Source organism: Vicugna pacos, chromosome 16 (genome assembly GCF_048564905.1).
Source record: "Vicugna pacos chromosome 16, VicPac4, whole genome shotgun sequence".
NCBI lineage: Eukaryota > Metazoa > Chordata > Mammalia > Artiodactyla > Camelidae > Vicugna > Vicugna pacos.
The window spans coordinates 42,107,234-42,121,431 of record NC_133002.1 but is presented as its reverse complement, the minus strand read 5'-3'; the positions used below and the strand labels follow the sequence as shown (position 1 = coordinate 42,121,431).

At 56.8% G+C, this 14,198-nt stretch overlaps 1 protein-coding gene across 9 annotated transcripts in view; it reads left to right on the top strand.

Moving 5' to 3' along the window:
• The window catches only part of LOC102525314 (unconventional myosin-XVIIIa), a 91,386-nt gene that overhangs the window by 37,506 nt on the left and 39,682 nt on the right, over positions 1–14,198 (top strand). For 6 of the 9 annotated variants that reach the window (XM_072939010.1, XM_072939009.1, XM_072939004.1 and 3 more), the window contains 8 exons: positions 8,769–8,804; positions 10,787–10,874; positions 11,085–11,191; positions 11,308–11,484; positions 11,839–12,052; positions 12,308–12,450; positions 13,057–13,157; positions 13,990–14,053. In XM_072939010.1, the coding sequence (XP_072795111.1) occupies positions 8,769–8,804; positions 10,787–10,874; positions 11,085–11,191; positions 11,308–11,484; positions 11,839–12,052; positions 12,308–12,450; positions 13,057–13,157; positions 13,990–14,053 (930 nt within the window). The remainder of the gene's footprint in view (positions 1–8,768; positions 8,805–10,786; positions 10,875–11,084; positions 11,192–11,307; positions 11,485–11,838; positions 12,053–12,307; positions 12,451–13,056; positions 13,158–13,989; positions 14,054–14,198) is intronic. The other 3 variants (XM_072939013.1, XM_072939012.1, XM_072939007.1) reach the window with 1 other exon arrangement.

The window sequence follows — 14,198 nt, the reverse complement described above, 5'->3', positions numbered from 1 at the left end:
TTTCCTCTGTTGCCCACAGTGTTTGTCCTGGCAGGTCCTGGCCTTTAGGAAGACTCCGAGTCCCTGAGAGACCCTGCCCCCTCATTTCTTCTCTGACCCAGGGTGTGGGCCATTTCCGGCACCATGGCCTTTTCGTCAAGGTTCGCCTTCTGGGAGCAAAAGGAAAGTTGTATTTCAAAATCTTTATGCTTTTCCTATATGCTTGGCATGGTGTGTGCAGGCAGGAGACTGGCTTATGAGAGAGCAAGCTTTGGAAGCTTAGCGATGGATTGGGGGCAGGTGTGTGTCTTTGGGGGTTGGGGAGAATGACCATGGGGTCCGTGAACTCACCCTTGTGTCTGGATGGGCTCCTGCGCTGAGTCATGCTCCTCCCCTGAGCTCCACCTCTAGTAAGCTGAGCTGCCTTTTGTCCCTCTGGTGCTCCTCCAAGTTAACCCCTCTGCACCCTTCCCACCCTGCTGCTGCTCTGACTCACGCCCGGGAATGGGAGCTGCTGTAAAGGGGCCGCCAGGAATGGCTTTGGCTCTGAGGGCTCGGAACTGGGTCTCCCCAAGTCTGTGGGCTGTGATGGGTAGAAGGAGAAGAGCCAAGAGTGGGGAGACAGGCCAGTTGGCTGACTGGGTCCAGAGGGTGATTCTGGCGGCAGACCTGGGCGTGCCTTTGTGCTGTGCACAGTCCCCAGCTGGGCAGTGACCTACAGCAGACAGAACCCTTTGGTTGGGGGTGAGTCAGCCTCAGGCTAAATCCAGAGCTGAGCTCAGAGCTGGGCCTAGTGTCCCAGACATTTCAGGGGCAGCCAGTGTTTCCCCCAATGCCTCACCACTTGGGTAAGACCCTTGGGAGTCCCATGCTCGAGCCACTGGAAGGAGAGCAGCTTTGAAGCTGGTGAAGGACACGGAGTGAACTTGGAATCTGGGTCATCCCTGAGCCCACGCTAACAGCACTGTGCAGTAACGAGTGTGTCTGGGTGGTGTGTGAACACTTGCCGTCTCTCTAACCTGTATGCCGGGAAGCTGATGCACGGTGTGATGGGGGTGAGTGATGGGCATTTGTGGGGGCAGCAAGCACAGACCTGGCTCTCCCACTCTTCTTTTCCTCTCCACCAGCCCCTCCCTTCCTTTTCTCTGCTCCAGTCCCAATTTCTAAAGTAGTGGAGTCCATGCTGATGAATAATTGCCATTTTCTCTCTGACCCTGGCAGTGTGAACTAACTTTGAAAAGCTTGAGCCCATTGAAAATAGCTCTATGGGCTATTAGCTTTAAAACTACAGTGGCCATCATGCTGGTCAGTGCCCCGGGCACTGCTAATTAGAGCTCAAAATTAGCCATGAACCCTGGTTACAAATGGACAATCCCCCCAGGTGGATAATTAAAATGATTCTGGATGAGTTTCTAAGGATCTTTTCCAGTAGGAATCAAGGACTCCTTCTCATGCTCCTTCCCCAACTGTGCTGGGAAAGAGTCATGCTGAGGATAAGGTAGGGCTGGTAGCAGACCTGTTTTTTTCCTGTAGTCCTAAGTGGCTGGAAGAAGAAGAGAAATGAAACCCACCGAGACTGCCTGAGCTTTGGGAGAGAGAGGCCAGTGAAGGGGAGGGGGAGAGGCTCTCCTAGACTCGAGGCCTGGCCCTCTGTGTCTCTTCTGAGCCAGTCTCTGAACTGAAAGAACCATCAGAGCAGCCACATTGTCTGTCCTTTTCCCAGATACATTGCGGTATCTGCCGTTTGCCCCCAACTCTGCTCCCCGCCTCTGCCTCGGGCCAGCCAGCTCCCGGGCTGGGCACTAACCCCAGAGCCCAAGTGTCTTTCCTTCCTCCACACCCAACCCCAAACCTTGGGTTTGCCTTCCTAGGCTGCCTGATTGGCAGAGTTTTGTGGGTCTGGGGTTGGGGAGGTATCTGGCTTCCTGAATCCCTGCCTCTGCGCCACTTCCTGCCTCCAGCCAGAATTCAGCTGCCTGGTTGGGAAGACACTCAGGCTTTGTGCTGGGGGAAGTCATACAGACCCAGAAGCAAGCCTAAGCCAGCCTGATAGGGGCCAGTCAGCCACTCCCCCTACACTGAGCTCTGGGGGCTCAGCAGGCCCCCACACTGGGGTCATCCCTTCCCGCTCTGTCCCAGGTCAGGGGCTTCAGACCACGTCCTGTCTGAGCTCGGAATGGCTCTTGTAGTTTAGCCTGAGTTGAATTAGCTGGATCTTTCACCCTGGAACCATGACCATAATATTGCTCTTATAGGGGGACCTCTTTAGACAGCCCAAGGGGGCCACGTGGCTGGTCGCTGAGGGCAAGAGTGCTTGGCTTTAGCTCCCCCCTCCGCCACAGAGACTCCTCATCCTTGAAGTTGCTGCTGGACAACTTTGACCCCAGGATAGGAGATCTGTTGCCCACGTCTGTGTCCCCAGGACTCCTTGGATGTTTTCCTTCCATGCTTTTATTGCAGGGTCTCCCCACCCTAACCTCTGACCTACCAGTGACTTCTTGGTCTGCTCCCTCAGGTCAAAGAGGAGGACAAAACTCTGCCAAAGCCTGGCCCTCCTGCCAAGGAGGAAGGGGCTGTAAGTGCTTCTCTGAGTGTGTGTGTGTGAGTATGTGTCTGGGTGGGTTGTGTCCGCCAGCCCGAGCCTATCTGGGAGGCAGTTCCACAGAGCTGGCAGGGTGCCCCTTCCCATTCGGGGTGGCTGGAGGGAAAGCTAGTAAAGTGACAGAAAGGGCAGCTGGTGTGATGCCAGCCTGGGGTGTGTGAACGGGATGGCAACACCAAGGCATGTTGGGGACCTCTCCCTAGCCCCCGTCTTTACTTCCTACCTTTAGTTCTGGTTTCCTGAGCTCTTTGGGGCTGGAGAGGCTTAGGTGGGCAAACTTTTAGGTCATGGAGCGCCAAATGAGAGCTCAGCTGTTGAGACTCTTCATTCTGCTCTGAGTGGCACAAGACAAGGGCAGGGAGGGACTTTACTGCAGCTGCTGCTGTCTCTTCCCAAGACCCTGTCAGCTGCTCGGTGCCGGTGACCTGGAGGCAAGCTCCAGCCACGCAGTGCTACCACCCCCACGAAGTCATTCTGCCTTGGGATTGAGACCCTGAATAAAGTTGGACACTTAAGGCATGAGAGAAGAGTCAGTTCCAGAATAGCCAGGTCTAGAGATGTGTAGTTCCGCAAAGAGGGCAGGAGTGCCCAGGACTTTGGAACAGAGCTGGGTCACAAAACATATCCATACTTGATTACCCCAAATGGTGCCTGTCCCGGCTCCCTGACTTCCTTGGATGGGGATTTGATTAGCCAGGTGTTATGGCTTCCACCTGATCTGTAAGCAGTCCTGCCAGCCCAGGGTGATTTCAAGGGGATATGGTTGAGATTTGTGAGGGAGGGGTCTTGGAATATGCCGGATTTGAGGGCAAAATTACATGTAAAGTGTTTAGGAGACTACCTGGCACATAATGAGTACTGTATAAGTGTTAGCATTTACTGTCATTATCATCATTGTCATCGTCACCATCAGCTTTGGCTAGAGGGCATGGGAGGAAAGCCAGAAGAGCAAGGGGAAGGGAGTGGGACCCAACAGCTGGGGCCATGCCGGCTCTGCAGGGCCCTGATGTGCCATGGAACACTCTTAGCCCTAGATCCTGAGGAAGAGGCACCTTCAAGCCCTCCCCTACCCACCCCTGTAGCAGGGACACCCCACAGCTGAGGCCTGGGCTGAGGTCATTTGGCTCATCTCTGCTCGGGATGTGGGGCAACCTCTCCACATGGCGGCAGCTAGAGGTCAGTCCACTCTGTAAGCATCTTCCTGCATTTCAGCAGAGATGGCAGCCAGCCCCTTGCAGAGTCCAGTACCCAGGTATACCCCAGAACCAAGGTCATTGTTTTGGAGACTGAGGACTCAAGCACAGCTCATTAGTGGCAGGGCATTGCCTGACAAGCAAGGAGCCCCCAGGTTGACCTTGCTCCCCCAGACAATGTGGCTGGCTTTGCAGGAAACTGCCCTGCTGTTAGCTAGCCTGGCCTGCCAGTGGCGGTCTCTTAGGACTACAAGCAGTTCCTACCAGGCCCAGTGTGCCAGCGTCTGTAGTGGGCTCCTGGGTGCCTGGGGGCGGAGCCAGGGCTCCAGCTCTAGGTAGAGTGGTGCTGTGGCCACTTGAGTGCTTAACCCTTCAAGTTCTGCAGCTGCCACCTCTTCCTCCCATTATTTCATGTGCACACTCTGGGAACTAAGAGGTCTCCACCCCTTGAGAGGCTTGCATGAGGAAAACTGCAAGGAAGCTGGCAAAAAGCAGGCTGAAGTGGAGGCTCCCTGGGCCAGCACTGGGTTTCTGCAGCTCTTGAAAGTGTGAGTGAGGGGTAGATAGTGGCCACAGACCAGAGCAGTGAGGAGGCAGGAGATTTGGCATATTTCGGGGCCAAGAATTACTTCCTGGCTATTGTTTTCATTGGGATGGGTAGGCTCTGGGTCTGACTGCCCAGAAAATCAGGTGATAGAAGAATCAGGGACCACAAAGGCAGGAAGCCCCAGAGTAAGGCCTAAGGTTGATAGTATGGATCCGTGTCTGACCTCTCCCTGCTCTGTCTCTGCTGTGTTTGGGCCGTGAGGGAGGGGGCTTGCCTGGATCCTGGCTTGGTTGCTGTCCTGAGATAGCCAGTAACCCTGGGGCACCTCGTGGGCATCAGGGCTCTCTGTGCTGGCCTCTCCCAGCTCTGTGCTAAGCCTGGAGATAGACAGCAGGTGACAGCAGTACCTGCCCGTGCTTTGTGGGAAAGAGAAGCCAGACTCTCAGATGCAGTTGTCCTATTTGAAAGATGGAATGAGGGCTTCCTGGGTAGCCTCTTGGAGCTGTGTTGTTTGATGGATGAATGCAAGGTCTGTTCCAGGACTGAGCATGAGTGCACACCTCTGTGTGGGGTGGACAGGGCCACAGGGGCTGATGCTAATGTCTCCCTGTGTTTGTGTGACTGTAGCTAGAGGGCAGCTCAAAGGACGGCAGTGGCCCATCTAGGAGTCCTCAGCCTCCCACCAGCCCCTCAGAGACTCCTCAGAGGACCAAGAGCCCTGAGTCCACACTCGCCATGAATGGCCCGGGGGCTGCTTCGGCAGAAGGCCCAAGCGAGGAGGCCCAGGGCTTGTCCCGGAAGAGGGTGGCGAATGCAGTGAGAAAGGTGGTGAGCAAGGTGCTGCCTGGTGAGGAGCCTGGAAGTGCCAAGGAGCCTCTGGGCAGAGGGGTCAGGTCCCCTGAACACCCGGCTCGAGGCAAGAGGGGCGAGAAGACAGGTCCTGGTCCCAAGCCACCGCCCCCTCCTGCTCCCCCTCCTCCACCTAAGCCTGAAGCGAAGAAGGAGGCAGCCAAGGATGAGCTCTCCGTGGGCCTGAGGAGCCTGATGTCCCGGGGCAGGGGCAAGGACCACAAGCCACGTGGCAGGCAGTCTCCCGGAAAGGGGGAGAAGCCTTCCAGCCAGGAGCCAGGTTCCTCGGGGAAACCAGTCTCCCCGGAGACAGTGGACCCCTCAGAGAAGCCAGGCTCCCCAGCCAGGCCTGAAACCCCAGGAAAGCAGTGTCCCCCAGCCCTACCGGAAAAGCTCGCGGACTCAGGCTCTGCTGGCCCAAAGTCGAACCTCACAGGATTGCGGCAGAACAAGTCACCAGTCCCTGATGTGCAGCAGGAGGTATCTGAGTGTGTCACTAACCTCCCGTTCCCTTCACTGCCCTCTCCTGAGGGCTGGCCGCCTGGCAGCTGGCTTCACCAAGGCTCTTCAGCAAACCCTGCATGACTGAGAAGCTGGGCCCGGGCCATGTGCTGACAGCAGCGCTGCATGGCCTTCCTTCTCCAAACGCCGGAACCCAGGGGGCCTGTTAACTAGCATGTGGCTGCTCTTCTGCACTTTTGCGTGGGAGTTGGGGCCTGGGCCCCAGCTGCACAGTGTCAGCTTAAGGCTTCAGATCCCAAGTTAAGGATCAGAGTCTTAGTAGATCAGTGCGAGGGCAGAAGGACAGAATTTCTGGGGTCAGGGGCCTGTGCTTGCATCCCATCCCCGCTACTCACTCCTGTGAGACCTTAGCATCTCTGAGCCTTCGTCTGTCAGATGGGGGTAACATAGGTCTAACAGTCTCTCCTCTGAAGCCCATGGGGCCAGAAGTATTTTGTAAATTAGTAGTTTTTGTATTTGAGAGTGTCATACAAATGACATAATGAGCAGCAACCTGTGACCAAACACATGAATATTTCCACAGGAAATTAGGGATGTTCATGCCGCAGGAGGAAGAGAGTATAAACAGCTTTTGCCACCAAAATAATCAAGAAAATTCTTTTGTTTTGGAGGACTTTTTGGATTTTGGTATTGCAAATAAGAGATACTCCGTGCTTTGAAGTGTTGCTGTGAAGATTAGAAAGGATATAGGGAATGAATGCTCCAAGTCCAGTCCCTGGCCTGGTGGGTGCCCAGTAAATGGTCTCATTGATAGTGATGCTGATAACAGTAATTATTGGTACCATCACTGCCATCGCTACTTCCTTAGGCCTGCCCAGCAGTCCCCTCTGGCGGCAGGACTCTTGAGGAGCTCTGGGCCTGGGTAGCAAATGGGCACAGTGGGCCCCCTTCAGATCTGGGGCCTCTCCTGTCCACAAAGTGCCCTCTGGGTTGGACAGGAGGCTGAGAGGCACAGGAGAGGGCCGAGGATGATCTGTCCAGCCTTTTCCTTTGGAAGGTGATGCCTGCTTGGCTGGTCCTTAGGTTGGGGACTGTTCTCTTCAGGCTTTCTCTTTTTGTGGATCCTTCTGGGGCCTCATGGGGTTGCGTGAGGCGGGTGGGATGCGTCAGGTTTCACCACTGCTTCTCTGTGCTCTTGCCTACTACTTCTGGCTGGAAGGGGACAGTCAGGGGGATGGGGGGCAGGGTACCACCTTAAGGCCTGTCCTGTCTCCCAGGCCCTAGAGGCCCTCTCTGACTGCTACCTCCTAGGATTCCTCAGGCCCCAGAACCCTCCTTGCTCCCCATTCCATTCTTCCTGAGCTTTTAGAACTCAAAAAGGAACAGGTGGTGGCTTCCCCTACCCTCCTAGCTCACTCTGAATCAGGGAGGTGACCTCCTGGCACACAAGAGCTAGCAGAGGCATTTTGGCCCAACAGGCAGGGTTGTGAGGTGAACCACCAGTCCCTAAGAACCTTCAAGGAGCCAGAGAGTGTCATGTGCTGGTTCCTGGGCCAGCTGCCCTCCCTCTGGCCTCTCACTAGGGTGGAGTTGGGCTGAGATGGGCCCTGACCTGGAGTTCAGCCCCCTGTCACCTGGGCCTAGGGCAGGGGCCAGAGGATGTGTGGGAGAACAAGGCCATCCTGTGCTGGGGTGGTGGGAAGAAATAACCCTAGAACCCCCAGGCACCTGTTTTTTTCTCACTTGGCTTGCCTCCCTGACCCTACTCTACTTACCCATGGGGTCCCAGTGGCTTCCTGAGCTAGAAGCTTGGCATGCTGTGTCCCCACCATTCCCTGGGCCGGGACTAATAGTGATTTGACCTTTAGGCAGGAGCTGCCCCCGAGGTCCGGCTGACCCCTACAGAGGAGGCCCACCAGCGGCTTGAGAGGATCTTCACAGCTTCTGTAATGCCACCTCTCACCTGTGGTTTCCCCAGTCCCTGGTCCTCCTCTTGCTGGGGCTGGTCGCCAGACTGTGTGTGTCTGTGTCTAGGAGCACCTGACAACAGAAAGGTGGCTCCCTGGTGGCCTGGGGGCCCTCATATGGGCTTCCTACTTGGAAACATGAGAGAAGGGCTCTGTGAAGGGTCTGAGCACAGGGAGGCCTGTTCCTCCAGGGAGCCCATGGGAGGGGCCCTTCTTGGCTGGAGATCCAGCCTCCTTCTCTGGTGCCAGTCTCTTGCTCTGGAGGACATGTCTTGGTGCCAGGGCCTGGTGGGTGTGAGGCAGAGAGCTGACACTCCCCTTTTTTGATGCCCTGGCTCTCCAGACCCAGGTGGGGCCTGTTAACTCCTTGCCCATTTCTAAGAGGGAGTGGCTGACTCCCCATCTTCCCCAGAAAGGCCTTTAAGTAACCAGACAGAGAGGTCAAGGCTGGCCACAGGGTCTGCCGACAGTCCCTTGGTTCTTGGGTAGTGGGTGGGTGACCCTGGGTGGGGTGATGCCTGTGCTTGCCATGGGGTGGTGACTGGTGCAGGTGTGCAGTGGGGGGCTTGAGGAAGGGGTCCTGGATTTAGGGCTGCTGGTGGGCTTGTTTGATGAAATATGTAGGCGTAACAGCTCTGAAGGGCTGCCCTTGGCATGGGGAGTGGCACCCTTGGGTGTGTGTTTGGAGGCCAGGGACAGCCTGTGCTGGGGTCCAGTGGCTACAGGGAAGCCAGGTTGGGAAGTGCCCAGGAGATAAGGCCAGAGGCTCCCAGGGGGCCCAGGCCCTGGCTGTGGTGAGGTGGCCCCTCCTGGCACACAGAAGAGGAGGCTAGTTCAGAATGGACTGAATGGCCAGCCCAGGACAGACTGTGGCCTGAGGCAGAGAGGCACTCTCCTGTCACAGGGAATGACTTATCAGAACATCTCTGAGGAATCTTATGGTACAAAGTGTTTCCTTTTACCAAGCAGGGCCTCTCCTTCCTGGTCTGGCTTCCCCTTGACTGGGTACAGTTCACTTGCCTAGACTGCCTCCCCCCGGCTCCCCCCACCTCCCGGTGCTGAGTCTCTCTCACCTCCACTTGGCCCAGGGTGCTTGCTGAAGGGGACGTGCCAACCTGCTTGTGTTCACCCCTCTTCTTCTCTCTCTCTCCTTTGCTTGCTGCTGGTAGCTGGACCCTGAGGCCGCCTCTCCTGCCCACAGCCAGGTAGTGTACTCCTGCCCCCCTCAGGAGCCCTCCGCTTCCTCCGGTGACCACCCGCCACCCCCGGCCTGTACCTGGGCTGGCGTCTGTGCTCGGGCCTCGTGCTGGAGTGTAAGGCCCCCTTCCCCTTCCGGCTCCCACCCGGTGTCTGGGGAGACCCCCAGGGGAGGCAATGCCAGGAGTTTGAGATGGGGCAGCTCTGTGCCAGGCCCTGGGTCAGTGTCTAGACTGTGTCACCACTTGAGTTTGGCCTCTGCAGTGCATGGTTCTTAGCCACTGAAGCCCAAGGGCCCGGCCAGAGTTTTGGTTTCTAGGTGTTTCAATTCTGTGCTCTCTGGGTAGAGAAAGCTGCAAAGTCTGAATCTCTACCAACCCCCACCCCCGCCCCCTGCCCACTCTTAAGCCTGACGATGCACATCCTCTGTCTCCACCTGCTGGCCAATGTGGGAAGCCATCTTCAGATTGGCTCTGAAGGAGTTAATTATAGGCCATGATCCTTTGATGTCACCTTTTCATTAGTCTGCAAATACCTGATCCATAGAACATGCCTATGCGAGACGAAGTTTTCACCTGTCTCATGACTTGAAAAAAAAAGTAATTTTGTTTTATAAAATTAATTTTTTTCAAGTATGAAAAAAGCATTTTTTTGATACCTTCACGCAAATTAAAGCATTGACAGCCCCATAGTCCTCCTCCTCCTATTTGACAGGTAATTTCTCTGGTCCATGATATGCAGTCTGGAGACTGCTGTGTAGTCCAGCGTTCTGGCTCTATAGCCAAGAAGGACCATCAGCAAGGGAGGGGGTCACCTGAAGCCAGAATCCAACCTGGGAGTAGAACCCAGATCTTTTTCTTTCAGCTCCAAGAAATGTAACAAAGAACATACTTATTATCTTTTCTTTCCCTTTACAATCCCTCACCCAAGGAGTCAGTATTGCAAAACAGGGTCTATGCCTTGGCCCCAGGACTCATGAGAATGGGGGACTCCAGGAGAGTGATTGTACCTCATAGCTGGAGCTTTGGCTGTTCACGCCACAGGGGGTGACCATTCCCCTACAGGAGCCTGATGGGCCATGCAGCTGGGCCCCTCTCCTGTTTGCCCAGCTCAGGTCTTCTTAGTGGGTGCCAGGTTTGGCAGCCCCACAGCCTGACAGTGCCTGTGAATGCTTCTTTCTGATTGGTGATCGCTGGGGTTGCCAGGGGCTCCCAGCCCCTTTGTACCCATTCCATGCCCATCCATGTGGTGCGCAAGTCTCCCCTGCCCCCACCTTGTGTCCCTGGCCTTGCTGCTTCATGTCCTTGTGTGGCCTTAGCATGTCCATGTGGGTCTGTGCACCTGTTTCCTCCTGAGGAGGAGCAGGGGGCTGGCTCGTGCACCTAGGCACTGCCCCCGCCCGGGAGAGCATCCTCTGGAGGGGAAGGCCAGGGCCAAGGTGAGGACTCAGGACCCACCCATCAGTTTGCACTAACATCCTCAGTAGACACTTCTCAGATCTTGAGGAAATGCCCCTTCCCAGCTTAGTGAGGGAGGGCCTATCAGGTGGATGAACGGAGAAGCTGGACGCGAGGGGTCATAGTAGCTGTGGCCCAGGGTGCGGGCGAAGGGCTCAGGAGACTCATCCTTCACAGGGAAGGCTTCACAGGGAAGGGACAAGAAGGAGGTAGTGATTTGCTTTCCTGGGAGCTGCTCTTTTCTGGGTACATTCCTCATGTGTCCCTGTCTTTCCAGACCCTCGGGGCTGGCATGTTCCCTAGCTCTGTGTCCCTGTCCTCGGGGCTCTGCAGGACCACCACTCCCTCCTGGCTTCCCCACCTTCTTCCTCGATATCTCTGATGTCTCCTGTTCAGTGTCTACCACCCACCTGTCCCCCTCGCTCAGTGGCTCATCCATAAGTCCTTCCCTTCATGTGTTTCCTCTCTCCTGTTGTCCTTGTCTGCTTTCCAGAACAAGGTCTGACTCTTTATTCTTCCCCTCTCTCTGACAGGTGAAGACAGAAGAGCAGATCGCAGCAGAGGAGGCCTGGTATGAGACAGAGAAGGTGTGGCTGGTCCATAAGGACGGCTTCTCCCTGGGTGAGTCTGGGGAGGCCCAGGGGGCAGATGCCTGGACCTCTCTGGTTTCAGGGCTGGGCAGTGGGTGTGCCTCCGGGTCTGGAGAGGGCTGGGTGGTGAGCAAGGAGAGGCTGATGATACAGTGGGAAGGAGGCAAGACCATGAAGGGCCCCAAAGAGGGCTGTCATGGCTGCCCAGGTCCATGTATGTCTGTCTGTCCCTGCTGTGCAGCCAGTCAGCTCAAATCTGAGGAGCTCAGCTTGCCTGAGGGGAAGGTGCGTGTGAAGCTAGACCATGACGGAGCAATCCTGGATGTGGACGAGGATGACGTGGAGAAGGTTCGTAGGTGGCTGGTGGAGGGCACAGAGGGTAGGCTGGGCCAGGCAGGCTGTCCAATGGCAGAGCAGACCGGAGCTGCCTCTTCACTGCCCCCCACCCTCGTCCTGTCACACAGGCTAATGCTCCCTCCTGCGACCGTCTAGAGGATCTGGCCTCACTGGTGTACCTCAACGAGTCCAGTGTCCTGCACACACTGCGCCAGCGCTATGGCGCCAGCCTGCTGCACACATACGCCGGCCCCAGCCTGCTTGTCCTCAGCCCCCGTGGGGCCCCAGCTGTGTACTCTGAGAAGGTGCGGACCCCCTCGGCTGCCATGCAACCCCACAGATCCACCCACCCTTTACCCACTGCACATTCCTGGGCTCTGCCCTTTCCCCTTGGCATCCCATGGGGCTCCTGTCCACTCACAGTGACCTTGGGAAGAGGAGTCACTTCAAGGAGTGGGAACAGAAGGCCTTCCCCTGACCTCTCACAGAGGCCAGGACTTGGCTGGCATCTGCATTTCCATGCACGGCCTTAGACTAAGAACCCCCTAGCTCCTCTGGAGTGGAAAACCCAAAAAGATGGGGGCTTTGGGGATAAGGGCTGTCTGGGCGGGACCAGCTTAGAGCCTCCATCGCTTCCTTCTGTCTCTCCTGTGCCCAAGGTGATGCACATGTTCAAGGGGTGTCGACGGGAGGACATGGCCCCCCACATCTATGCCGTGGTGCAGACTGCGTACAGGGCGATGCTGATGAGCCGTCAGGACCAGTCCATCATCCTCCTGGGCAGTAGTGGCAGTGGCAAGACCACCAGCTGCCAGCACCTGGTGCAGTATTTGGCCACCATTGCAGGCACCAGTGGGAACAAGGTGTTTTCTGGTGAGGCAAGGGCAACTGGGAAAACAGAATGGGCTGGAGGTGGGGCTGGGGATGGAGCCCTCACCTAGGTGCCAGCTCTTTTTCTCTCTGGCCTTTCCATGTCCTCAAAACCCCTCTATCCCTGATAGTTCTGGTCTGATTAACTCCGGGCTTTCAGGTGCTGGGAGAACAGACATGGGCTGGGCCTCTGGAGCCTGTGGCTGGGGGCGAGCTGCCCCTGGCTTTCCTGATGGCCCCTGGGCCTGTCTTCTGCAGTGGACAAGTGGCAGGCTCTGTACACTCTCCTGGAAGCCTTTGGGAACAGCCCCACCGTCATGAACGGCAACGCCACCCGCTTCTCCGAGATCCTTTCCCTGGACTTTGACCAAGCCGGCCAGGTGGCCTCAGCCTCCATCCAGGTGAAGGGACACTCAGGAGAGTAGGAGATTGGCCGCCTGATTTCATGCCCTAGAAATCAGGCTCTCCCCTGTGCCTCAATTTCCTGGGATTCTGCCCCAACAAAATGGATCCTGGCACCAGCAGGGCTGGCCTGCTTTGCCCTAGCCTTCACACTCTATCCCTTCCCACCCCCACCCCCCACCACATGCCTCCTGCCTTGCACGGGGCACAGCTCAGCTTCCTGCCCATCCTGGGGTTGCCCGCACCCTAGTTGGGGCCCTGGCCCCTGCTCAGGGACTTCTCTCAGGCTGATTGACCCAGGGAGGACTGGTCTGTCAGTAGAGTAAGGCCTGGCTGAGGCTGATTCCTTCCGTGCTAAATGGAATATCTCACCACAACTTTGTGCTGTGCCTGGGGGCTGGGCAGGGTGGCAGGGTCTGTGTTTTCCTCCCCAGCTCTGGTTCCTGCCCCAGGTTTGACCGTGAGGCGATCTGGCCTCTGGTTGAGCACCTTGAGAATAAGATGCAGCTGCTGGTTCCCTTGGGCCTGGCTCTTTCTGGTGTGGGAGGGAGGAGCTGTCCCAGCACCGCCCTCCTTGCCCACATACCCTCTATCCTGTGCCGCAGACGATGCTTCTGGAGAAGCTGCGTGTGGCTCGGCGTCCGGCTGGTGAGGCCACATTCAACATCTTCTACTACCTGCTAGCCTGTGGGGATGGCACCCTCAGGTGAGATGGGACAGAGGGAACAGGGAGGATGCCCTGGACTCCCGCGCACTGGCGGCTCCCAGGCCTTGCCACTTGACCGCATCCCACGCTGGCTGTTTATTGCATGCCTGCCACGGGTTAGGCTTTGAGCTAGGTCCTGGGGATGGCGAGATGAATGAGCCAAAGGCCCTGCCTAGCAGGAGCTCCCTGGTCCTGGGCATGAGTCTTGGCTATATGTGAGGGGCACCAGTGACCCTTCAGTATACCCAAGGCCTAGCTAGGATCGCTGCTGCACATGAAGCCAGTTCTGGAGATCTGGGGGTCAGGGACTTGCCTGCAGTTACATGGCTAATGTGGGGCTGAGCTGATGTTTGAACCCACGCAGGGGCCAAAAGCCCAAGCCATTTCCGGTGCCCTCCACGCTGGCCTCCCTGCCTCCACATTGGCTCCTCCGCCAGGCTCTTCCCTTTAGACCTTCAGACTTGCTGTCTGTGTTCACTGAAATAAAGGATAAATGATAAGGCTGAGCAAGCAGCCCAGGGCACTATCCTCTTTAGCTCTTCTTGTAATAAGGGCACAGTCTCTGTCCTGGCTGGACTCCACCTTCAGGCAGTTTCCCTGCTCCCGTCCAGGGGTCTAGCTGGACACTCACCAGGGCATTTCTGGTGACCTATCCTAGGTCCAACCAAGTGTCTAGGCCAATTAGGAAAGGCAGCAGCAGCTGGCCTGACAGGAGGGCATGATGGACAGACAGAACTGGATCTGGAAGCTGAGTATCTGCCTCCAGCCTGGTAGGGAGAGGGCCTTGGCATGGCGACCAAGCACGGAGCTGATGCCTCGTTTGTACCCCTAGGACAGAGCTCCACTTGAACCACTTGGCAGAGAACAACGTGTTTGGGATTGTGCCACTGGCCAAGGTGAGGGGCCTGTGGGGAGAGGGTTGGCACCCCTGGGCCTGGGGGTAGGAGAAGCTTCAGATGGCCCTGAGTGCCCCCTGGGAGTAGCAGGAGCCTAGCTCCGGCTGGGGAGCTCTAGCCTAGCCTTGGCCTCCCTGAGGGTCCA